General features: G+C 42.9%; 1 protein-coding gene across 1 annotated transcript in view; it reads right to left on the bottom strand.

Moving 5' to 3' along the window:
- The window catches only part of A2ML1 (alpha-2-macroglobulin like 1), a 42,057-nt gene that overhangs the window by 4,029 nt on the left and 12,650 nt on the right, over positions 1–25,378 (bottom strand). The window contains exons 11-33 of the mRNA XM_029204558.1: positions 24,226–24,393; positions 22,452–22,679; positions 20,268–20,328; positions 19,875–20,020; positions 19,266–19,415; positions 18,490–18,681; positions 17,122–17,209; positions 16,381–16,477; positions 15,525–15,753; positions 15,223–15,349; positions 13,968–14,089; positions 13,348–13,399; positions 12,901–12,984; positions 11,090–11,266; positions 10,846–10,927; positions 10,329–10,485; positions 7,659–7,733; positions 7,325–7,481; positions 5,279–5,493; positions 2,471–2,686; positions 1,961–2,088; positions 1,681–1,771; positions 1,307–1,375 (exon numbers count right to left, since the gene is read on the bottom strand). Of these exons, the coding sequence (XP_029060391.1) occupies positions 1,307–1,375; positions 1,681–1,771; positions 1,961–2,088; positions 2,471–2,686; positions 5,279–5,493; positions 7,325–7,481; positions 7,659–7,733; positions 10,329–10,485; positions 10,846–10,927; positions 11,090–11,266; positions 12,901–12,984; positions 13,348–13,399; positions 13,968–14,089; positions 15,223–15,349; positions 15,525–15,753; positions 16,381–16,477; positions 17,122–17,209; positions 18,490–18,681; positions 19,266–19,415; positions 19,875–20,020; positions 20,268–20,328; positions 22,452–22,679; positions 24,226–24,393 (3,111 nt within the window). The remainder of the gene's footprint in view (positions 1–1,306; positions 1,376–1,680; positions 1,772–1,960; positions 2,089–2,470; positions 2,687–5,278; positions 5,494–7,324; positions 7,482–7,658; positions 7,734–10,328; positions 10,486–10,845; positions 10,928–11,089; positions 11,267–12,900; positions 12,985–13,347; positions 13,400–13,967; positions 14,090–15,222; positions 15,350–15,524; positions 15,754–16,380; positions 16,478–17,121; positions 17,210–18,489; positions 18,682–19,265; positions 19,416–19,874; positions 20,021–20,267; positions 20,329–22,451; positions 22,680–24,225; positions 24,394–25,378) is intronic.

The raw sequence follows: 25,378 nt of genomic DNA, 5'->3' as shown, positions 1-25,378 counted from the left end.
ATTGCAGTCTCAGGAATGGTGCCATGGAAATTAGAATCCCCAGATGCTACTCTGGACACTGACAAACAGGATGACTTGACAAGCACACTCACTCTATAAATTCAGCCTCAGCCTCCTTACATAGAACGAGGGGTGCCGTGTGAGACTCAAAGAAGGTGTGTATGAAAGCATCATAAACTTTGCAAAATGTTTAAACAACTACAATATCATGATTTCAGGGGTTTTCCTGATACACTAACCAGAGTTGTCTCAAAAGAAACTATACAGGACTTATCCTAAAGAACCACCCCCTGGCAGATAAGAAAACCACAGTTAGATGAATTAGTTGGTGTGGGAGCAGAAAACATTACTAACAACAGTAAATTTTAATTGGAGATAGTCTTGTCTGTCAGTTATATAATAATGCTACCTTTCTTCCTTGTGCTAAATAGAGTATGATGAAATAAGCATCGTAACAGTTTTTAGAATACTACTAGTCCTTGAGAACTCCTTATTTGGTTGAAATGAAAAGTTACATACAATGTCTAATGAAAATTAATTAACATTAACATTACATTATAAAATAATAATAATAATTGCTAATGTTTACTGAGGGTTTACTCCATACCAGGTACAATTCCAAATATTTTTTCATGTCTTAAATCACTTAATTCTTTCAACCACTCTGTGAGATAGGTAACTATTTTTACCACTACCCACCCTCATTCTACAGATGAGGAAACAATCATTCAACAATTGCAGCCAATGTTAGAAGCAGGATTTTAACCCAAGCACTCTGGCATCAGAGCCTCAGCTATTAACCACTCTGTTATTCTCCAGAGCTGTCATGTTGGATGTGGATATTAAGCCGTTGAAATGTGGCCAGTCAGAAGTGAGATGCGCTGTCAGTGTAAAACACGTACTGGATTTCAAAGATGTAGCAAGAAAAAAGAAAAAATGTAGATACCTCATTCACACTTTTGTATATTAATTACATGGTGAAATAAAAAAACATTTTGGGTATATAAAATTGAATAAAATATATAGTTAAATTAATTTTATCTGTTTCTCTTTAATTTTTTTAATGTGGCTACTAGAAATTTTTAAATAACACAGATGGCTCCCATTTTGTATCTGTTAGATAGTGCTGTCCTGGAGATGCAAAGGGGTATTCTACGGTACACCAGTAGAGTTCATCTTGTGGTTGTGAACTCCCTCTCCCAGGTTCCTCGTCTTCGTGTATGTGACACTAGTACATGTACATTAGAAGGGAAGTTGAAAAGACACGTAAGCGATCAAGTTCTTTGGTTCAGTTCCTAATCCCTACCTGTTCCAAGTAGATGTTGAGTGTGTCAGCTCCAGATTCAACCTTCTTCACCAGTTGTTGCTGGAGAAGCTGAATAAGAAAGGAGAAAAAAAAAGGAGACTGAGAGCCAGAGCCTTCCCTATCCCCTAGAGTAATCTTCCAAAGCTCTGCCATGGTTGCAGAAACAACATATACTGTGGAAAAGGTAAGAAAAAGGAACCAAGACTGTAACAGGTTCCATATCATATATCCGGTGCACCTTTGTAGCCCATTTAGATAATAAAATCATGAGTTGTATGTATAAACCATGATGCCCATTTCACCAGCTTTTCAATGATAATTAAAAGCTATAATAATAAGCCCCCCCTCAGAGATAGAAAACAGAAGCAACTTACTAACTGATGGGTGCCTTCCATTGGACTGAACCCGGAAAGCATCTTTACTTCCACAATAACCATATTGGAAGAGCTGCGACTCCCCACATAACTGAGGGCAGAAAGAAGCAAATCTGTGTGAGTCCATTATCTTCCCTCTCGGCACACTGTGCATCTGCCACACACACACACACACACACACTCTCTCTCTCTCTCTCTCTCTCTCTCTCTCTCTCTCTCTCTCTCTCCAGCTCAGCTTCCATGGTCTAGGTGCCCCCCACCTCACCTCCGCTGTCCTCACCTGGTATGGATGTTCAGAGCCAAGGATCGAGGTGAAGTATGTTGCTCACACCGAGCTTTCCCTATTTCCACACTAAGATTAAAGGTCTCCACACTTTTAGGAGGGAGAATATTATATCTCAGCACCGTCTAGTTGGAGGAAACAGATAACCAGATCAGAGTTGGGAAGGATTTTAAAGCTTGTTCTGTTTGATAGATAACTAATGAGAACCGACTGTACAGCACAGAAAACACTACTCAGTGCTCTGTGATGACCTAAATGGGATGGAAATCCAAAGAAGAGGGGATAGATGTATACATGTGGCTGATTCACTTTCCCGTACAGCAGAAAGTAACACAACATTGTAAAGCAACTTTACTCCAATAAAAAAGAAATAAAAAATAAAAAGAGGGTACGGTTCGAACGACTTTCCTTGCAAGTAAGGTAGATGAGAGAAGGTTCTACTAGAGGCAGAGATGCCCTCAGACTCTCCTTCCCAACGCACACTAGTCCTCCTGGAGCCCTGCTTACCTGCACAAAGACACAGCCCCGGCCTGAGGCCTCCAAGGTGTACACCCCGGGGATATCGGGCAGAGTCTCCTGCTGAAACACCAACCGGTTGGCAGCTTGAACGTTGAAAGTGTGCTGGAAATTCTGAGCGGATTTTACAGCCAGGTTGACTTCCTCAGATGGCGCATAGACAGTAGTGGCATACTTGGCAAGAGCTTGGAGAGCAACTACAGTATCCTGAGGAAAACAATCAGGCATCAGGCATATGCTTACTGTTTTGTGGGCCATTGGAACTAACCTCCAACAGCCCTGTAACCTACACACCTGATTGTTGTTCGCTAGCTTGGATGATACCTCCTCTAAGTATCTAAGAACCACATTCACCAATGCTGGGGAAGCTGACATAGAAATCATAATATCTTACCTGCATAGAAAATCACCATCAAGTCATTCTTGAACATTCATGGGTCGTTAGGCTAATTTCATATATTTATATTCAGCAATGAAACCTAGCTTCAGAACTGGCTACTGTTAGAAGTAAGTGGATCGAAGGAAATCCAAAAAAGAGTATACATATCTATACGTATAACTGATTCACTTTGCTGTACAGCAGAAACTAATGCAACACTGTAAAGCAACTATACTCCAATTTTTTTTTAATTGGTAAAAAAAAAACTAAAGAAAAACAGAAGTGAGTGGATCACTGTTCAATATATATTTTGCAATTTCTTTATTTGGGGAAGAAACAGCAGTAACTTGATAACCCTAAAAATTGCATGCTCTTCAAAGTTATTTAATTGCATAATGATCTTCTGTGGCACAGGGTACCAGGGGATCCTTGGAAAACCCATCCTTGAAGGACAAAGCTTCTTAGCCATTATGACATGTGACAATCTTTTCTTCATCTGGGAATAAGACAGATAAACTGTTTCTAAGAGAGCATGGCATCACGTAAAAAGTGTGAGCCTTTCCTTTCTGAAAACATGATTTATATAAATTACAACTGGAGGAAAGAAAAAAAGAATGAGATATTCTGCAAAACTGTCATATCTCACTCTGTGTTATGAGAATTTCTGTATGCTCGAAACTTTGTCAAATACCTACTGCAGAATAAAGGAACCCCACTTCTCCCTATCCCAAACAAAAAAGAACCGTCATATTTAGACATCACACTGTCATATAAAGATAGGAAGACAGGTATCAACCCAGGGGAAGCTGTGAACAAGTTATATCTGTGCAGCTTGGCCCTCTACAAACAACTTTTTGTCTATGCTCTGTGACCTGGAGCCCAGGAGGGCTTTATTCCTTGGACATGTGGAGACAATTCAAGGAATGGGACCTCGCCATCACCTAAAAACCAAAGTGGGTGATATGTGACTTCTTGTAATAGCCAAGGATTTTATTGAAAAGCAACTCTGGCATATATCTGTCACTGAGAATTCTAAACATTCCATCCTCTGCTTTCTAAAATTATATAATTATTTAGGGCTCAGCAAGAAGAAGGAAATCCTTCCTGATCTTTGGCCAAGAATTTCCCTGAAATAAGGAAACATAGTACCATATAACTTTTTAAAATTCCAATTAAGTCATTACCATATGCAAGGTCTTAACATCATCTATTAACATCTACACCAGACACTCCATCTATTAAAATCTGTTCATTCTTCCAGGTCTACTTTACACGTTACATCCTCAGTGAAACTGGCCCTAATTTCAACAAGTCATACTATAATCGCTATGAGAACAAAAAATGTGTTTTCTTGTTTACCTCTGTATCATCAGTGACGTGGAAAGAGTAGGGATTTAATACTATTTACAGAACAAATGAATTAATGGCTATTCTCTTTGTGATCATCAAAGATGATTTTTATGACATTATTTGAATTTATCATACAATTCCACCTCTTTTTTTCCCTACTGCCACCCCACCAATTCAATTTCTCTTTACCCCTAAACTAGACAAATGAAATAGTCTCGCGATCTCTTCAAATCCAGTGTCTCTCTCCTCTAAATCATCCCATATCCAAGGGACAAATTAATCTTTCTGAAACAAAGTTTAAAAAAATTAATGGCTCCTCAGAATTAGGCAGAATCTGAGTCTGACATGCAAGGCCCTTCATAATATGAAGCTACCCTACCTTTTCAACTAAGTCCCTTTATGCTTCAGCTAAACCAGTTTTCCCAACAGCCATTCTACGGTTTTGCAAATGGGTGTCTCTACTCAGACTCTTCCCCCTTCCTTTCAATAGTTGCCTAAAATTTTTACATGTCCCTTTAGATCTCCCTCAAATGCCATTCCCCTGTGAAGACTTTTCTTATCCCTCAAGCTGATATGAGGTCTCTCTCCCTCTTGAAATTCAATATTTTGTACCTTTTGTATCTTTGTTCTGTAACCAGATCCTGCTATGTAATATATACAACTTTTCCTAGCTTTCTTTCTAGATTGTAAACTTTTTAAAGACTATATCTTACCAGATTTCCAATACCTGAAATAGGAGGTATACCCGTAAAATCTTGCTCTTATGCTTACAGACCCCATAATTGGCTTTCTAATTTGTGACTATGTAATACATGTCCTCTCTTCATGTAGAACATAGATCTCATGATGTTTCATATTCTACAAAGAAAGAGACTTAAATGCATATAGTACTATTTATGTGCTCAAATGACCTAATTTTATGAACCCTTCTGTATATTTTTCACATGATTTTCTCCCTTTCTATAGAATGATTAGTCTCTGGACCTACAGGGCAAGGGCGATAGTTTTTCCTCTCTCTCCACAGGGGATCTAATCCTACCTGATAAGTGGCAGGAGAGCAGGCTACTTACCTGAGTGGAAGAGAACCCTCCATACGCATTTTGCTGCTTGATCAACCAAGCCACTATGCTAGCGGCCTTGTTTATCTCATCTTGAGTCAAGTCAGCTTTGCTAAGCCAGGCCAACAATACATATGCCGTAAGTTCCACATCTACAGCCTCAGGCTCAGACCAAGGGCCGGCATCTGATGATGGAGGAGGTTTGTGGCTCCAGTGTAAGGACTTTCCTACGGAGGAAAACACATAATTAGGAAAGTCTTAGAAGGAAATGACTTTCCTATATTCACTTTGTAAATGCTACACCTTAAATCAGAGAAAGTACCAACCAAAAATTAATCGTGAGTTAGAAAAAAATATTTCTCAAATCTTCTGATTTATTGGCCACAATGTATATGCAAGGATGTGTGTGTGTGTGTGTGTGTGTGTGTGTGTGTACACCCACACATAATTCCCCAGGGTAAAGCTGGGAGCATCAATGAATGCCTCCAGCAATAATATCAAAACCTCCCTTGTTAATTTATAAATTCTTATGTTAATGGAGATAGGTAAGTAGAAACTTCTTTTAAGAATTTTATGTGTTTGGGGTCTTTTTTTTTTGGCTTACAAAATTTTATTAATTTTCAGCATTTATTTTCCTTAATCCAAGGTCTAACATTTTAAGAAGAATAAAAATGGCAGAATATGCATAAGAACTCTGAGAAACCATAGAAGAAATGCTAATGAGGGCGAGCAAATAAGAGACCAAATCCCGACTCTATGACAGCCACAATGGCAGGTAACTTGAAGACAAAGCACAGCAAGTAGAAATGAGAAGAGTGGAAGGCTAGAAGTCTAACTAAATATAAGGTTAGAGATAATAAATACATAGCCCACAGGAGGCCATCTAAGTGGAAGAACAAAAGAAAACGTGAGCCTGCAATGCAAGGTAATGGAGAAGAGTTAATCACATTAAACTAATATACACCTGAGCAGATATAACTCCACCCACTGTCTGAGATCCCCATTCCACGACTAGAGTTGCTTATACACAGGCCAAAAAACTACCCAGAGCCCATATGAGAGGACAACTCGGCAATGACATTCGTATAAATGAAAGCTGAGATTAAATTTCTGCCTGGAAGTATAATTTTAAATAAACAGCTAGGTAAATAAAATTCATTAATAATGTATTTACTAGATCTGTTAGAATATTGAATACTTTTTTTTTTTGGCCACACCACGTCACTTGCGGGATCTTAGTTCTCCGGCTGGAGATTGAACCTCTGCCCTCAGCAATGAAAGCGCCGAGTCCTAACCCCTGGACCGCCAGAGAATTCCCAGAATATCAAATATTATTCTAAATACATCCAAAAGTTTGAAAAGGACCTTGAGAAATCTTCAAGTTCAAGTCGTACCCCATCAAACTCCATGATTTTTTTTTTTTTTTTTTTTTTGCGGTACGCGGGCCTTTCGCTGTTGTGGCCTCTCCCGTTGCGGAGCACAGGCTCCGGACGCGCAGGCTCAGTGGCCATGGCTCACGGACCCAGCCGCTCCGCGGCATGTGGGATCTTCCCGGACCGGGGCACGAACCCGTGTCCCCTGCATCGGCAGGCGGACTCTCAACCACTGTGCCACCAGGGAAGCCCAAAGTCCATGATTTTACACCAAAGAATTGTTAAATACCTGCAAAAGGGCGGCTCTCCAATGCCAATACGTTTTCTGACTAACTTCTACCATCTATTTTCTCTTCACGTTAAAAATATAACATGCCTTTGAGGACTTTCAGGGGCTTTCCCACAAAACTGTTAACAATGATTTTACGACTTAACTTTTACTAAAATGAATCCTAGAATTGAATAGATGTGGGACTACGGAGACTAGGGAAATTTTTCACATATTTTCACAATTTCAAAACACTCCTGGGATTTCCCTGGCGGTCCAGTGGTTAGCGCTCAGCGTTTTCACTGCGGTGGGCCCAGGTTCAATCCCGCAAGCCACACAGCATGGCCAAAAATAAATAAATAAAATAAAATAAAATAAAAACAAGAAAGCAAAAAATTCCTAACATGGCCAACATACCTGAGATGATAGCCTGTTGATCTAGCTTTTCAAGAAGAATGTTTCTTCTCCTCATATCCCCAGCCAGAGTGAAAGTATAAGCTAGTAGGGCCTGTGTGTAGGGGGTGGTGAAGACGGAACCCTTGAGACACTGCAGACCCTGACTCACCATCATGTCCTAAAAAGTGAAGATGAAGAACTGAATTTATAAGGCATTCCTTTTAAAAGGGGCAATGATAAGGAAATCATATCCTCTTTTGAGTTTAAAAGGCTGGCTAGGGACAAAAATAGGTGACTTTCTCTAGAAACAGGCATGATCAGGAGAGTGTCAAGGGGAGGAGCTAGAGGAACTCACATCTGTGGTCTTTCCCATCTCCAGCAACGCAGCTGTGATGTAGGCAGTCAAGGAGACCTTGTCATCAACTCCACCCTGGATGGAAACGGAGATAAGAAGTCAGGACAGCAGCCAGCACATGAAGAATTGCATGCACATTGCAAAAAGGTGTCCCCTCTGAACAGATGAATTTTTTTTTTTTTTTTTTAAAAGCACTCCTGGGACTTCCCTGGTGGTCCAGTGGTTAAGACTCCGAGCTCCCAACACAGGGGACCCGGGTTCCATCCCTGATCAGGGAACTGGATCCCTCATGCCTCAACTAAAGATGCCGCACGCGGCAACAAAGATCCTGAGTGCTGTAACTAAGACCTGGCACAGGCAAATAAATAAATTTTTTTTTTTTTTTTTTTAAAGCGCTCCTTTCCACAGGCTGACCGCAGCCCCAAGCCTCCAGGACACACAGTGGAGGGGAGAACTGGCTGGACTTCAATAACTGCACAGCCTTATACGGTAACCTGCAAGAAGTAACATGAGGTCTTCAGCTCTGAGTGGGTATTTAGGAAACCCAAGATAAGGTGTTAGGAAGGATAACAGGTTTAAAAAAAGGGAGGGTGAGGAGGTGGGATAAGGAGAAAATCTCTTATTCTCAGATTTTTTACTGAATCTGAGATTCCCCCAAATGGACATTCCCCTCGAGTGGCATAAAGCCCAGCTTCTTCTCCAGGGGAGAATAGGTAACCCCTTCCTTGATTAATGCCTTTCACAGAAGGATATTAGCAATTTTTAAAAAAATATATGTAATCTAAATTACTATCTTTGTTCTATAGATAAGAGTACCAACACTTAAAATGGTTAAATAGTTTGTTCAAGAATACACACTGTGGGCTTCCCTGGTGGCACAGTGGTTAAGAATCCGCCTGCCAATGCAGGGGACAAGGGTTCGAGCCCTGGTCCGGGAAGATCCCACATGTCGCAGAGCAACTAAGCCCGTGTACCACAACTACTGAGCCTGCACTCTAGAGCCCGCAAGCCACAGCTACTGAAGCCCGCGCGCCTAGAGCCCATGCTCCGCAACAAGAGAAGCCACCACAGTGAGAAGCCCGTGCACCACAACGAAGAGTAGCCCCCGCTCGCCACAACTAGAGAAAAGTCTGCGCACAGCAAAGAAGACCCAACGCAGCCAACGAAATAAAATAATAAAATAAATAAATTTATATTAAAAAAATACACAACTAATAAGCTGAAGGACTGGGATTTGAACCCAGTGGGTTTAACTCTGGAGCTCCCGATAAGGACCGAACCACCAAGCTTGACAACATAAATGATGGGTTTCTTGAGAGACTGGCTGGCTCTGGTAAGACAGGAGGAAGAAAAACCTCTAGGATCTTGTTCTAGTCACGTCCTAGCTTGTACTACTCCCCCATATGGGGGACACTGGGAAGATCTTGCATAAAGAACACTAATGAATCACATAGAGATTTTGTTTTCAATGCTCAAGATTTTCTTTTAATTGAATTTTTTTTTTTTCGGCTGCAACGCACAACATGCAGGATCTTAGTTCCTAGACCAGCGATTGAACCCATGTCCCTGCAGTGGAAGTGCAGAGTCCTAACCACTGGACCTCCAGGGAAGTCCCAGTGCTCAAGATTTTTAATCCAGGTCCTGGAATAGCAATAATGATTCCTCTAGGAAAGTTGGTACAGTCTTTCTCTCACTCGGTCTGCTCTGAATTGAACAAGCTGCCCGCACCCCGACACCTTGCTGTGTTGGGAAAGGTCAGGCAGTGCAGTGAATGGGCGGGAACAGTGCCCCTGGAATCCAAGTGCTGTGGTTCAAATTACAGTCCTGCCGCCCACTAGCATTCACCTCAGGCAGTTTACTTAACCCCTGCACCTAGTTTCTTCATCTGTAAAATGGAATTTATAATGATATGCCAGTGCTTAGCACGTTGATTTGTTGTAAACATTAAATATGAATCTCCGATAGAGTACTTAGTGCCTGCCAGAGAGTAAACCCCTTACAAAAGACACTGGGCTGTCTAGGAGTCCCCACCAGAGGAAATGGCTTTGCTTCAGACTTAGGGAAGTAGTAAAAGGCTCAGAGATCTTCTAGTCCAATGGTTCTCAAACTTTAGCAAGTATCAGGGTCTCCCAGAGTTCCTCAGAGTAGGTCTGGGGTGAGAGCTGGAATTTGTATTTCTTTTCTTTTCTTTTCTTTTTTTTTAAGATTTTTTTGATTTTTTTTTAAAAGATTTTTAAAGTCTTTATTGAATTTGTTACAATATTGCTTCTGTTTTATGTTTTGCTTTTTTAGCCGCAAGGCATGTGGGATCTTAGGTCCCGGACCAGGGATAGAACCCATACCCGCTGCATTGGAAGGCGAAGTCTTAAACACTTGGACCACCAGGGAAGTTCCTGGAATTTGCATTTCAAACAAGTTCTCAGGTGGTGTCGATGCTGCCGATCTGGGGACCATACTTTGAGAACCATATTCTAGTACATATTCTCATTTTACAGATGTGGAAGCTGAATGCTCAGACTGGTTAAGAATAATGACCAAGGTCACCCAGAGCCAGGCCTGAGACCTGAAGAACTGACTCTCAGGCCGGTGCTCTCTTGATTCTTCTCACTCAGAGGTACAAGTTCCTCCCAGACACAGTAGTGGGCTGTGGGCCCCTGGGCAGGTCCGCACCTTCATAGTTGTGTGAATGAGCTCTCCCACGTTGGCATAGCAGCCATTGGAGAGTTGGTTTCCCGCCATCCACCTGAGAGCATCCTGGACGTTCCTGTCATCAATGAAGATGAATCTCTGAGCCTGGTCAAAGCATTTGGTGACAAAGGCTGTCAGCCTGTATGGGTGAAGAGGGAAATGTGGCATGAGGGTGGATTTCCAGGGGACGGTGCAATAGTTCTACAGTTTATTCTGTTGAATGGTTCCAGAAGGGGAGTTGAGGAAACATAATGCCATAGGAAGCTTGGAAAAGGGAGGCATTAATTGGCATTCATGGGGACAAGAACTGGGAGGTACAAGGTCAGAGAGAAGAGTAAGGGGCTTGACCATACATGAAGCTGAAATAAACAGTATTAAAGTTGTAGAGGATAGAAAGCAAGAAGGAATGGGGTTAAGGGGAGAGGTAGAGGAATAATTCCAGAGGGTTCAGGAATTATGCTCTGGGGTACAGAACTCATGGGGAACTGGGCAACATTACCATGTGTTTCCATTTTCATCCTGCTCCCCAAAGGCACTGTAGGATCCGTTCCTGTGTTTGTACATCAGCTCCCTCTGGTACCCTGGGAAGCCAGATGTGGTTTTAGATGACAGTGATAACTTCAAAAAACACCCCCATGGCTTTCAAGGATGAGGGACACTTCAGGGGCTGAACTTCCCTGAGTCTTATCACCGATCATAGGCGCTAGACAAGGTGTCCAAGAAGAAAGAGTGAACCAACTCACCTAGCCTCAGGAAATCCACTGCTCGAGACTTGATGTCCTCAGTCAGCATCCCTGTCTTCTGCAGGTACTGCAAGACGTAAATGATGGGAGCGAACAAGAGCATGTTCTGCTCCCCACAGCCCTTTGGCATCTGCACCAGACTGTCTAGGTTCTTCAGGGCTGTGCCCATGATGTCCCCTGGGATCCAAAAGGAGAGGGAAGGAAGGTGGTGGTAGAAGAAGGAACCCTTAAGAGTTATTATCATGCATTTAACAAACACATATTCACTATCATTTAGTGAGTCCCTACTCTGTGACCTTGGGGGCAACAGTCTCCACCTCGAAGAGCCCATAGTCGGGGGGGCAAACAATTACAATACATTGCAATGCTAATTTATTATAAGCAAGTATAACATATATAATATCGGGTATGTACAAGGTGCTGGAGTTCACAGAGAGGTATGTAGGCCACCTGAGGGTGTTCGTGGCTTTTAAGAAGCTGATGAGGTTTGTAACAAAACCTGTAACGCTTAGTCTCAATCTCTAAGTGCCTCCACTGCATATAAATACATCACCCTCCAAATCACCAAGTCTCTCCCAAACACACACACACTCCTGACACGCTTTTCCACGTTATGTCTCTGGACCCCTCCATTTACTTCACAAGCCAGTAAGCCTGACATAAGTGACTCATGAACATCTGCATTTTAGTCATCGAGTTCAATTCAAATGTGCAAATATGTACTAAAAGTCAACTGCAGGAACTGTACTAAAAACAAACATGAAAAAGACATGGCCCTTGTCCTCAAGGATCCCTCAGTGCAGTGTGGAAGAAAGACAGACAGTGAGCTATAATACAGTGAGGTGAGTGCTGTACCAGAGGTATGAATCAAATACAGCCAAAACGGAGACATTTTAACCTGGAAGGGATGTGGGTAGGGGGTTAGAGTACAGAAAGCACCTAACATGTATAGGCCTTCTACTATGTGCAAGATATTGTGCTGGGAAATTTATTATATCTAATCTTTACACCAATCCTGAAAGGTAGGTTATTATCACTGTCTTACAGAAGGGAAAAGAAGGATCGAAATTTTGGGGGGGTTTTTTTGGGGTTTTTTTTTTTTTGCGGTACGCGGGCCTCTCACTGTCGTGGCCTCTCCCGTTGCAGAGCACAGGCTCCGGACGCGCAGGCTCAGCGGCCATGGCTCACAGGCCCAGCCGCTCCGTGGCATGTGGGATCTTCCCGGACCGGGGCACGAACCCGTGTCCCCTGCGTCGGCAGGCGGACTCTCAACCACTGCGCCACCAGGGAAGCCCCGAAATTGTTCATTAACTTATCCAAGTTCACCTGGCTATTAAACGGCAGAACTGGGATCCTAAGCCAGTTTGATACAACTTTCAGGCTCATGTTTTTCTATTTGCTCCCCCTCCTTGCCTAAAGAAGTGGCATGTCCTATGTAAATATGGTTGAATCTTCCCAAAACTGTATTCAAATATATGAAGTCCTCATTTTTAAATGGTTCCTGCAAACATTTCGTCTCCCCTCCACCCAATTTATAGACCTAAACCTAAATACATATCAAGCTTCAACGAGCTTTAACTTCCTCCTGCCCAGACTCTTTGCTGTTTTTAACCAGAGTATACGTCTATCTAATCCCATCTGCACTGCACAGGCTGTATTTGCCCACTTTGTAAAATAAGCTCTTCTTCCTTCATCACTTCTAATCTACCATACCTTCCTCCAGGTAGGGCCATAGGCCTCAACCCATGCCGCACCTTGGCAGCCTCTGGCCCCGTTTTTCCTTTTTGAGCCGAGAATCTCTGGTTGCTTACCGTGAACAGAAACATAAGCCTTGGCTGAATCAGGAACAACATCCACAGGGACCTCCAGGGAGATGGATTCTGAAGCCACTTTTCCTATGAGGGGCAGAGAAAAGGTAAAACAATAAAAGGTGGAAATAGTGGGGGTTCTCACGCCCAAACCACAGAAAAAATTGCCGTAAACCAGGGTTTTCTATACCCAGTGCTTTCCGTGGGCTGGAGGTAGATTTTTTTTACCCTATTCACAGTGGTCTTTGCTGAAAATAAATTCCAGCGAGAGACGTAACTGTGCTGTACATTTTCTCTTCTTCATCCTGCCCTTCAGCTACTTGGCCCCATTGGGAATGGCACCCCTAGACTCTCCTATTTCTTCTTGTCCTGTATATTTCTCCTTTTGCCTAAGAAGATCTCCTGTTGCTAAGGGAATTCTCACACCAACCCCTCTCTGTGTTCACCCACCTTTGGGGCACAACAGTGAGCTGTGTGTCTTCTCCACAAGGACTCCTTCCGGCTGACACGGAGAGAGACAAGGATGGGTGAAAAAACACAGATGAGTATCAGGGCAGGTGGCACTGAAGGAATAGGAAGGGGAAGGGAAACGGGGAGAAGAGGTCCTGCCTGCGCTCCAGGGCTTCACTCAGAACTAGAAAGAACAGAGCTTCTCTTTGACATTCAGAAGGACTCCATTTCAACCCAGGGAGGGGTTTCTCAGTAAAATTCTTTCTGGGCTAGAGCTAAGGATAAGTTTAGGAAACTTCTAAGAGACAGGATTGACAATGGGGTTCATGATGACAGGAAGCAGTGAATGATGACATTAGGGATTTTCTTAGGAGAAACTAACATTCATTGAGTGTCTACAAAGTAACAGGTACTGTATTAGGTACTTCCATAGACCATTAGTATGGGTTAAGCAAGTAGTTAAGGGCAGAAGGGGGTCAGGGAAGGATAAAGATGAGCTGCCTGATTGGAGTTGGAGTAAGACTGCTGCAAGAGACTAACTGACATGGTTAGACACACACTGAACATCCCTGGCTTGGTTGCTGCCTCTACCTCTGAAGCTAGGCCTGCAGAAAACTCACCTTGACCAGAACTGGTTTGATGAGTGTGTCACTCTGGCCCTTTTCTGGAACAAACCCCTTCTGGTCCCCACAGAGTTCATTTAAGTCCAGAATATTAGTGCTGATGGTGAAGTTTACATGACCTGAGAAGAAAGAGGGCAAAAGGAAGACATCAGCTCTATCGGCAGAGGTACCAATGAGGTCTCTTCCCCTCCAGACTAGCGCTTCTTAAACTTAACAACGGCATACAAATCACCTGCGGCTCTTGTCTGTTACAATACAAACTCTATTTCGGTACATCTGGGGTGGGGCCCACATTTTGTGGTAGGTGGCCTCTAAGGGACCCCAGTGATCCCTGCCTCCTGATATTTACACTGTTGTGTAATCCCCTCTCCTTGCCTGTGGGCTGGATTTAGTGATTCGCTTCTAATGGAGAGGATAAGGCAGAAGCAATGAGATGTCACGGCTGAGCTTAGGTTATAAAAAAGACTGCAGCTTCTGTCTCAGGTGCACTCTTCCTCTCAAGCCACGAACTCTGGAGGAAGCCAGCTGTCATGTCATGAGGCAGCCCAGTGGGGAGATTCATGTGATGGGAAACTGAAGGAGGCCACTAGCCAACACCTGAGGCCAAGAACTGCAGCCTTCAGTCTAACAGTCCTTGAGGATCAAAGGCTTTGGAATGAGCTTGGACGTGGGTTCTCTCCTGGGCAAGTCTCTGGATGAGAACACAGCCCTGGCTGAACTTCATGAGGGACCTTGGGCAAGAGGCACCAGCTAAACTGCACAAATTACTGACCCACAGAAACTGTGTGATAATAAATGTTTGTTCTTTTACGCTGCTAAATTTTGGGGTAATTTGTTAAGCAGCAGTAGATAACTAATACACCCAAAGACTGTACTTTGAGTGGCAAGGACTTAATCCAAGAGCAAATGACATCTCATAGGATTACTGTGATGATTAAATGAGTTAATTCATGTAAAACACTTAGGACAGTGCCTGGCCCATAGTAAGTATTTGACTAGTAACATATCTCTTGTCCTGGCGTAAATATTAAAATCTCCCTCTTTCACTCTCAAAATAGTCCAGTGTGGATAGTGTTTTGGTCATCTACCAAAGAATATTTGCTTATTTTTTTATAACATAGACTTAGGAGGGAGAAAAATAGAGGCAAATACAAAGAAGAGGAAAGAGAAAACAAAGCAAATACTGTAGAGGAAAGGGTAGAGTTCTCAGTCTCTGTGCTTTCCTTGCCCATCTGCCACTTGCTTCTCTTACCCAGTTTGACAGCTGTGATATTCCAGTGATAGGATTTTGATTCATCAGTACAGAGACAGCTGGAGGCCTGAGAGTCTGTCTCTGGTTCCACCTGGTACTCCTCTGATTTAGCCAGGTTAGTCTGAACCTGAAGGGGATATTTGAGTGATAAAGTGATAAAGGGTCAGAGTAAAGGAGACAATACACAGAGGTTTAGGAAAATATGGGCACAGAGACACCGACATCTCATTTCTTTCTCAGGGAAAATTGGTACACTTCCAGTTTAGGGACTGACACCTGCTTCTTGCATCCCTAGCTCTTACCCAGATGCACTCCTTCAGATAATTGAAGATGGTGGCAGTCAGACGAAAGGATTCTCCACGAACGACCGAGTAAGGGAGAGTCAGATCAACAAAGAATGGCTTGAAGGCAGTCAGTCCAACAGTGGGTGAAAGACCAAAGCCTCTGGACTGGGAAGTGCAAAAAGTCATGGCCTTCCATGTGGTGATGGTATCAGGAACTGTGACGCGGATAGACTCCTTCCCTGAGTTACTGTGAGAATACAAGAACCCAGGTGAAGCAGACAGCAGGAGAAAGGCATTTGGGAATTAAGCTACAAATTTGTCTGCAGAAGTGAGTATTTCGTTGCTGTTGTGCGTGGGGGAAAAAGCAAAAAGGCAACCGCAGTGGCGGCCCACGTGAATCTCAGAGTGTGAATCTTCGAGTGAGGATGTACAAGTATGGGAGAAGGGGGGGTGTCTGAGGATGTGAGGAGGGGAGCATGTGTGGGTGGGCATCTGTGTGCAAACATACCTGTAAGAGAGCCCAGTGCCCTCTGAATCGGTGAGAATATGCCTTCTTAGGGTTTGTCAAAATGAGGTGGTAAGCAGTGGGCAAGAACCAAACTAATATGAAGATGTGCCTTTCCGTTTGTGTGGGCCTGCAGTGAGAATGCACTGTCTGCACTGTGCAAATGTGAAGACGTGTGAATTTGTTTTGAGTGATCGTATATAACTGTTTAAGAATCCAGGGAAAGAAACACGTTCTCATATCCCCATTAAACCTTCTTGGCTTGAGACTTAGGTTCATTAGAAATTATCTGAGTCACTTCTCTGCTGAATCTACACTGTATGTATAATTTTGTTATACATACAGGCATCACTTCTAGGCACCACTTACCCAACAGGAAACAGATCCCAGAGCCAAGTCTCCGGGAAGTACTGGCGAACCTGAGAATCCTCTGGCTGAATTGGTGATCTGGGAGATGAAGGGAGTCCTAAGGAGACCAAGAACAAGGGAAAAAGCAGAGGACTTATGTCATGTGATAAACTGAGGTGGAGAGAAAACCAGCAAGAAATTCAGAGGGAAGCAGAGAACCTCCAGTCTGAGATGAGGACAGCTAGTGAGCCTGCGCTCTAGAGCCCGAGAGCCACGACTACTGAGCCTTTGTGCCACAACTAATGGAGCCCGCACGCCTAGAGCCCATGCTCCGCAACAAGAGAAGCCACCTCAACGAAGAGTAGCCCCCGCTCGCCGCAAACAGAGAAAGCCCATGAGCAGCAATGAAGACCCAACACAGCCAAAAATAAAAAGATAAATAAATTAATTAGTTTAAAAAAAAAAGAGAGAGAGATGAGGAGGAAGGACCACTGAGGAACTGACTGGTCGTGAGGCTATCGGGAAATGACAGACATGGACGTCTGGCCAGGGAATGAGTAGATAAGGGCTTCAGGCTTCAAAAGTCCTCCCCAGAGACAGAGAGAGAGTGAGATCCTAGGGAAACTGCCTCCATCTATAACCCACAATCCATTATCATTCTGGCTACTGGCTCAGTACAAGAATAGGAGGCAAAGAGGGAGTTTTCAGAGTTCCATGATGCTAAATATCTCAGTGAATCTGCAAGCCACAGAGGCAGCTTACCTCTCCCTGAAGTGCTGTATTCTGAAGTTCGGTAACTGCAATCTGGATTCTTGATTTCGGCATTGGACAGTATTTTCAGGCCCACGTCCTGATAGGCACCAAAGGGACCAGAGAATGAAGAGTTATGGGGGTCCTCTCCCTTACTACAAGGGCTACTGCCTTGAAATTTCACCCTCAAAGGGTTAAACTAACAACTTCTTTGCCTATTAATTGTGAGACCAATACTCAGCCACCAAGATTGGTTCACTTCTATTCCAGCTAGTGTGAAAGCTTTTCAATTAAACTTATTTCATTGTGTTTATATATATAGAGAGAGAGATAGATGTATTATGCATATGTATATACACACATATACATACGTTTTTGCAAAATGATCACCACAAGTCTAGTTAACATCCATTACCATATATAATTACAAAAAATTTTTTTCTTGTGATGAGGACTTTTAAGATCTATTCTCTAGCAACTTTCAAATATGCTATACAGTATCACTAACTATAGTCACTATGCTGTACATTACATTCCCAAGACTTATGCATTTTATAACTGGAAGTTTGTACCTTTTGACTACCTTCACCCATTTTACCCCCCTCCACCTCCCACCTCTAGCAACTACCAATCTATTCTCTGTATCTATGAGCTTGTTTCGTTGCTGTTGTTGTTGTTGTTGTTAGATTCCACATATAAGTGAGATCATACGATATTTGTCTTTCTCTGTCTGACTTATTTCACTTAGCATAATGCCCTCAAGGTCCATCCAGGTTGTTGCAAATGGCAAGATTTCATTCTGTTTTTGGCTGAATTGTAGTATTCCACTTATTTCATCGTTCAATATGTTTAATACTTCTTCCAAACGTTAGTAAATGTATCCTTATTATTTGATTTGGACTGAATTTTCTAAGGGCAGAGACCATATCAGCTCAATCAATTCAACAAAAATATATTGAGCATTATGAAGGAAGAAGCATTATAGAGAATACAAAGATGAACAAGACCCACTTCCTGACCTCGGAGACCTCCTGGTCAGATGTGGGCTAAAGCATCCCAAACTTCTGTGGATAAAATAGGTGCAGTATCTTTCATAAGAGAGACTTCTGGTCTACCTCTCTTCATTTTCCTTCTTGGCTGATCCCATGGAAGTCAATGTTTGGAGACCCCAGAGAGAGGACTAGTGTATAGTCTCAGACAGTAGGTGACTTCTACAAGCATGAGGACCAAGTGAGGCTGCCTTACCCATCAGGAGTTTCTTTCAAGATTTTGCCCCTGCCAGTGCCCATATGACTCTGCCTGCTTTATTAAATGTGGGCTTTCCTTTCCCCCTCCCGCCACAGTTGTTTCTATGAGAACAAAATGGGTAAGAATATTTACCTGGAAAAAATTGAAAAGAGCTATGCTTTGAGGGAACCAAGGCCTCCATAGATAAGTACGCCTGCCCCAACGCTCCTCGGGCACTGCATCAACGCGGGGCTGGGAAAACTCCCATGGGTCAAACCCTGGACAGTCATATTCAGCCACCTGATAGGGGTAGCGATCATACCATAATGGGAACATACGATAGAGCTGAGAAAAGACAGAAAAGGAAATAAATTTTTTTTTCTTAAGAAAATAAAATATTGACATAGTGAAATCAGTTGAGAAACTTCTCTCAGATTCTCATTCTGGTGGCACAGTTTACTGCTCTTGTATTATTTCTCTTCATTATTCCAGAATTTCTTCCATCATAACCCCTTCCACTAGTTCATCTTTTTTCATAATCTGTCACCCTTATCTCCTATTTCATCTTTCCTGATACTGATCACTGTGACCGTATTAATTGTGTCCTTCTCGTATCATCCTTTCTTTCTCTTTTTTTTTTTCCTTTGGCCGTGCCGCATGGCTTGCGGGATCTTAGTTCCCTGACCAGGGATTGAACCTGGGCCCACGGCAGTGAAAGCACAGAGTCCTAACCACTGGACTGCCAGGGAAGTCCCCCTATCATCATTTCTACATTCATTTCCACACCAGCTTTGCTACCACCTTGTGGAGATGCAATGTTTCCCTGAGACTCTCTTTCCCACTGCCTGGGATCCATCTCTTAATTCTGATGCTGTCAGTCTGCCTTCTCTGTTGACTCCCTCTTGCCACCACGTCAGCAGACCACTCACAGAGCTGTTGCTCAGCTCACTCTCTGGCCTAAGCAGCAAGACACTCTCATCCACGGCCCGGACCGCACACAGGGACTGGGGAGCTGCCTTCAGCTGCAGGTCCACATCTGCTCCTGGAAGCTGCTGGGAAGGTGAGAAGCCAAGGGAAACCTGGGGAAGAGAAAAGGGTAATGTGGGGATCAGGTCAGCCTGGAGAGGAGGAGAAACAGTCATCACCCATATGCCCTAAGTATGGTCCCCAGCTCACTCCCTCATTTTTATACTGATTTTTCTTTGTCAAGTATTGCCCTTTAGAAACAGTGTCTTGTAATACAATTGGAAAAACTAAGCAGCACGGTAGAATAATGTAGAAAGTTTCAAAGACAGAAAGTAGAAAGAAAGAGAATTTGTGGAATAGCTATACAGAACACGTGACTTCCCAGCATGACCTTTTAAAAGAAGCGGGAGAGCGGGAGAGTTCAACAGGCCATGCGAAAGATAGAGAACATGATATCCAGCTTCAATATTAACTCCTTCTTTCCCCACCCCTGCCTTATCTCCAACCCCAGCATACACAGGCTGTCTCTCTATGTCCAGATATTTCCTTCACCCTCTTCAATGCCATTTTACCTGATTGTCAAAGCACATCTCCACTGAGAAGTGAATTTTGTCTGCTATAACACCTCCACCGGGAAAAATGGCATACATCACCAGGGAAGGATCAGGGGCTAGTCTGGAGTTGAAGGTCAGTGAGAGAGAGAAGGAGCTTTTCAGTCCTGAAAGGGAAGAGGGGATATTCAGGAATGGGAGTACACACTCACCTACCAATGACATCCAACCCTGTGTTTGCATTTCTTCCTGAGCCAGCTGCAGGCCTCATGGTGCAGGTTGCTTCACACTGTCCTATTCTTCTGTGGTTACTGTTATGGACTGTTCTCATTGCTCTTACTCTTGCTTCTAGTATAAGAACTATTTCTTGGAAATTTAAAGTTTAAGTATTCCAAGAGATGCATGAACACTCACCTTTCCTCTCAGACTTCAAGCGTTTCTGCCCCTCCATCTCCAAATTCCCTTTCCCTATTAACTAAGGAAAAGAAAAAGAAGTCATCAACAACATAGAAGAAGATCTCTAAGCTTTATTCTTTTATAATCCTTGTAACATAAAGTCTACTAAAATCCATCCTTACAACCTTTTATTTAAAACAAATTTTTTTTATTGAAGTGTAGTCGATTTACTATGTCGTGCCAATCTCTGCTGTGCAGCAAAGTGACTCAGTTGTACACATACAGACATTCTTTTTTTATATTCTGTTCCATTATGGTTCATCGCATAGTTCCCTGTGCTCTACAGTAGGACCTTGTTGTTTATCCATTCTAAATGTAATAGTTTGCATCTACCAACCCCAAACTCCCAGTCCATCCCTCTCCCTCCCCCCTCCCCTTGGCAACCACAAGTCTGATCTCTATGTCTGTGAGTCTGTTTCTGTTTCTTACAACCTTTTAAAACTTATCACTCAATTGAAAATTCGGTAGAGGGTAAAGGGGTTGGGGATAAATTAGGAGTTTGGGACTAACATATACACACTACTGTATATAAAATAAATAACCAACAAGGACATATTGCATAGCACAGAGAACTATAAATATTTTGTAATAACCTATAAGGGAAAAGAATCTGAAAAAGAATTTATATATATACAAATTATATATATATATATAAATAACTGAATCATGTTGCTGTACACCTGAAACTAACACAACACTGTAAATCAACTATACATCAATAAAAAATTTTTTTTAAAAATTCAGTGGAAATGAGTATACCTTGAAATTGTCTTGAGTCCTTCTGACATTTGACTCTCTGGAGGAGAAATCTCTTTTTAACTCTCCCTTCCTCTTCACTCTCCCTTGAAACTGAATTCACTGAGATGCTTTCTAAGCAGGCAGGCATCTCAGGCTCCAGTCAAGGGCTCTCTGGCCAGTTTCTCAGACTATCTTCCACACTGAGCAGCCCCAACTCCACTTTTCTCCTGTAGGCCTCGCCACACTTCTGTCCCGAAGACAGTACATGTATTATCACTCTGCCTTATTATTTCCCACCTACCTCTCCTCATTCTGTTATTTAGGATGATTGTTTTAACTTGATGAAGACACTGGAATGATTCAGGGGGAGAAATTCTCTCAGAGACTTTGAGGAGATGATAAGGGAATAAAGAGACTCTGGACCATCAAACCCAAGGTTCACATGAGTCTAAGTTCCTCACGATCATCAAGATGACCAGTAAAACTGCTTGCCTTTATATTTCTTTCAGTCTACAAGTTGTGACTTTATTTCCCCAGCAGAGCTGCTATCAATGTTAATTTTTTTTTTTTTTTTGCAGTACGCGGGCCTAACATTGTTGTGGCCTCTCCCGTTACGGAGCACAGGCTCTGGACGCACAGGCTCAGCGGCCACGGCTCACGGGCCCAGCCGCTCCGCGACATGTGGGATCTTCCTGGACCGGGGCACGAACCCGCGTCCCCTGCATCGGCAGGCGGACTCTCAACCACTGCGCCACCAGGGAAGCCCTCAATGTTAATTTTTAACCCTATGTCATCTACTTAAAAATACTGACCAATGAAACACAGAACGAAATTTATTCTGAGTTGCCATCCCCTCCTCAACCTCCCTCTTACCCATCCACCGGGCTCCCTTTCAGCCCTGGTCAGCAACATTGTCTCATTTATTCCTAGTTTTATTTCCCCACACAATTTCCCTGGACTCCTGTTCAAAATCTCTTTATTCCCCATTTCCCCCCATCTTTTATACCTGTATAAACACAGTGGCCACTGGCCACATGTGACTACTGGAGCCCATGAAATGTAACTAGTCCAAACTCCTTTAAGTATAAAATACATACTTTGAGTTTCAAAGATTTGCAATGCAGCTGAAACACAGAATGTAAAATATCTATTAATAATTTTTTATGTTGACTTCATGTGGAAATGATCATATGTTGGATATACTAGGTTAGACAAAATATATTTTAAAAGTTAGTTTCCTCTGTTCTTTTAATTTTTTTGATGTGGCTTCTAAAAATTTAGAAATTATCTACGTGGCTTGCATTATATCTCTATCCAGACTGTCTGTTCACCCCGTCTAGCTCACTGTCTTTATTCCCTTTCCTTCCCAACACACTCGCACCCATCCCCATTTCCCAGTCTCACATAGTAGGAGAAGATGACTTCCTGGTCAGGTTCTGCATCAGCTGGATCGATGTAATACTCCACCAGCACTTCCTGGGGCCGGCCACATTCCAAGATGCCATTTGGCCGGTGGAGGGCAAGGAAGCTGCGAGCTGTGCTGTAGAAGGGGTCCAGGTACAGGTAGGCATTGTGGTAGTAAGGAGGCATTTCTTCTGAATCATATGCCGTTTCTTCCAATTGGAACATGCCCTGAGAAAGAGAGAGAGAGAAAAAAAAGGCCTTACAATTCATGTACCCCAACTGTATTGACCCCATGGACTTGTTATGATTCTCAAATCTGTACTGCCTAAGAGTGGCATGTAGATATTTCACTAGAGGTTCAACCAAGGATATTTGAGGAGTCCATAATAGTGGTTATATGCAGCAGCATGTTGGTACAAAGGGGAGTAAAATAAGGGCTGAATTATAGTTGTCAGGAAGTAGGAAATTGTGGATGATATACCTTCACAGACTGAAGCAGGGAAGAGATAACTGTGACTAAGAAATTAAAGGATATATCTCAGAAGTAAGAAAACTAGGTACAGAGGATAATAATCATTTCTAAGTAGAGTGATTGAATGATGCCTAGAGTACAGAAATACATAAATTAGCCACAGCAGAAATAATATGTATTTGCTTGAGCAGTGTAGCTGGATGATTGCATTAAAGGCTTCAATTCTTCATCCCTCCCCATAGCAACATCCTTTTTTATAGTTTTTTTTTTCTTAATTTTATTTATTTTATTTGGTTGCACCAGGCCTTAGCTGGGGCAAGCAGGCTCCTTAGTTGCGGCTTGCCGGATCCTTTAGTTGAAGCACACGTTCTCCTTAGTTGCGGCCGGCGGGCTCCTTAGTTGTGGCGTTCGAACTCTTAGTTGAAGCAAGCATGTGGGATCTAGTTCCACGACCAGGGATCGAACCCAGGTTCCCTGCATTGGGAGCGCAGAGTCTGAACCGCTGCACCACCAGGGAAGTCCACTTTACCAAGTGTGCCCTTTTAGTCTAACTGTGGACCTACCATGTGACTTGTTCTTGGGAATGGGTGTTAGCATACGCAAGATAAGTAGAGGCTTAGAAAAGCCCTTGAACGTCTGCTTTTGCTCTTGCATGTCTGCTTTCGCTCTTGCATCGCTTCACTGCCATGGGAATATACCTGGGCTAGCTCAGTGGATTGTGAGACGTGTGGAGCGCCAGCCCACAGTCAGCTGACCCACAGACAAGGAAGTCCACCAAGATCGGTAGAGCTGCCCTTCTGTCTACCCAGCTACAGGAGCAATAAACACTTCTTGCTGTGTACACTAAAGCTCTGTAGCTGTCTGCTAGGCAGTAGTGCGTGGCAACTGATAACTGATACAAGTAACCTTCCCTATAAGTTATGCAAAACCTAGAATTCTCTTCTTTGTTATTTTAATGAGTAACAGAAAGAGGGAAAAGGGGAATAGGAGGAAGAAGATGACTCTGAACCACTTTTTCCTCCCTAATCTGATTTCAAATAAAGGATCAGATAGAGATGGAGTTAAGTTATAAAATGAATTAGCAGAAATAGCAATTTTTATCTGAAGGTCATTTATTTGATTGGTATTAAAAATGGGATCTAAGAAAAACTTTTTGTCAGCTGAAGGGCAGGACCGGTGAATGGGGGAGATGGAATTCCCCAGGGGTGGTGGGTGGTGGTGTAGTGGGGGGAAAAGGAAAATTTTGACGTTTTCCTTCGGGGAGGCCTTCCTTCCTGGAAAGCTGGACCTCCCAGTGCTTACCTCCAGAGAAATGACTTTCCCGTCCCAACTAGCCGTGTCCAGCTCGAAGGCAGCAAGACCTTCGTCGTCAGTCGTTAGGGTCTGCTTCATGGTTCCTTTTTCGCCACGAATCATCAGAAACACTGTATGACGCTTGAGGGGGGAGTCATCATGGCCCCTAACTCTTATCTGAGGGGTGAAGGTCATCAGGGCATTAGAGTCAGGTTTAGTGTAAGTTTGAAACTGTAAGAATACATTTCAGGAAAGAGTCCAGAGAAAGGTAAATGTGATTCAGGGGTTGGAAAGTAGGATCTGTGAGGAATTGAAAAACACACAGAAGTAGCTTGGCCTGGAGCAGAAGTAGATTTGCCACATGGGTTATGAAGCGTCAGGGCCCTTCATTTGCATACAACCCTGCCAAGCCTCTGTACATTTTTTTTGCTTTCATTTTCCTACAGAGAGACCCCTTCCACTCCTAAATTGTAGAATCCTTAGGCTTTAAGAAAGTCTGGATCTACTCTTGGTCTAGAGAAAAGATGACTAAGGAATAAATGGGTCTAAATATGTACAACATTCTTGTGTTCAGCAGTTGTTTGGGAAGTGAAGAAAGCTGAGCTGGAGAGAGGGGTAGATTGCTAGGAATCAGCAAGAAAACACTACCAATGTTTAAATCTCTAAAAACAATGCTTCAGGAGCTATAAATGGCTCTCTGTCACAGGAAGCTTGATATTAACCTTGCCTAGATGCAGAAGCTCAGACTAGATGATCTCTCCAGATAACCTGCAGCTCTAAAATTCAAAGATTTAAACATGAGAATGTGAAGCCCTGGCATGAGGAAGGGCACTGAAGTCACATTAATATTCAAGGCACGTGTCATATGAGATTAAGGACACACAGTGCAAGGAGTTAAGCACATACTCTGAGGCAGGCTGCCTGGCTTTGATCATAGTTAACACTTACGAGCTTATGACCTTGGGAAAATCATTTAACCTCTCTGTGCCTCAGCTTCCTTATTTGTAAAGTGGGGCCAATAACAGTGCCTAACTCAGGATTGTTGTAAAGATTAAACAAGTGAATACACATAAAGTACTTCGAACAATGCTAAGTTAGCTATTATCATATGTGTACAGGAAGGAGGTGACAGTGGATGGTTAAGCATTTTTTTGTCTGTGCA

The sequence above is a fragment of the Monodon monoceros genome, unplaced genomic scaffold, assembly GCF_005190385.1.
Source record: "Monodon monoceros isolate NGI ecotype Baffin Bay Population unplaced genomic scaffold, NGI_Narwhal_1 Super_Scaffold_6, whole genome shotgun sequence".
Taxonomy (NCBI): Eukaryota; Metazoa; Chordata; class Mammalia; order Artiodactyla; family Monodontidae; genus Monodon; species Monodon monoceros.
Note: the sequence above shows the minus strand (reverse complement) of the source record. Positions and strands in the feature narration are given on the sequence as shown.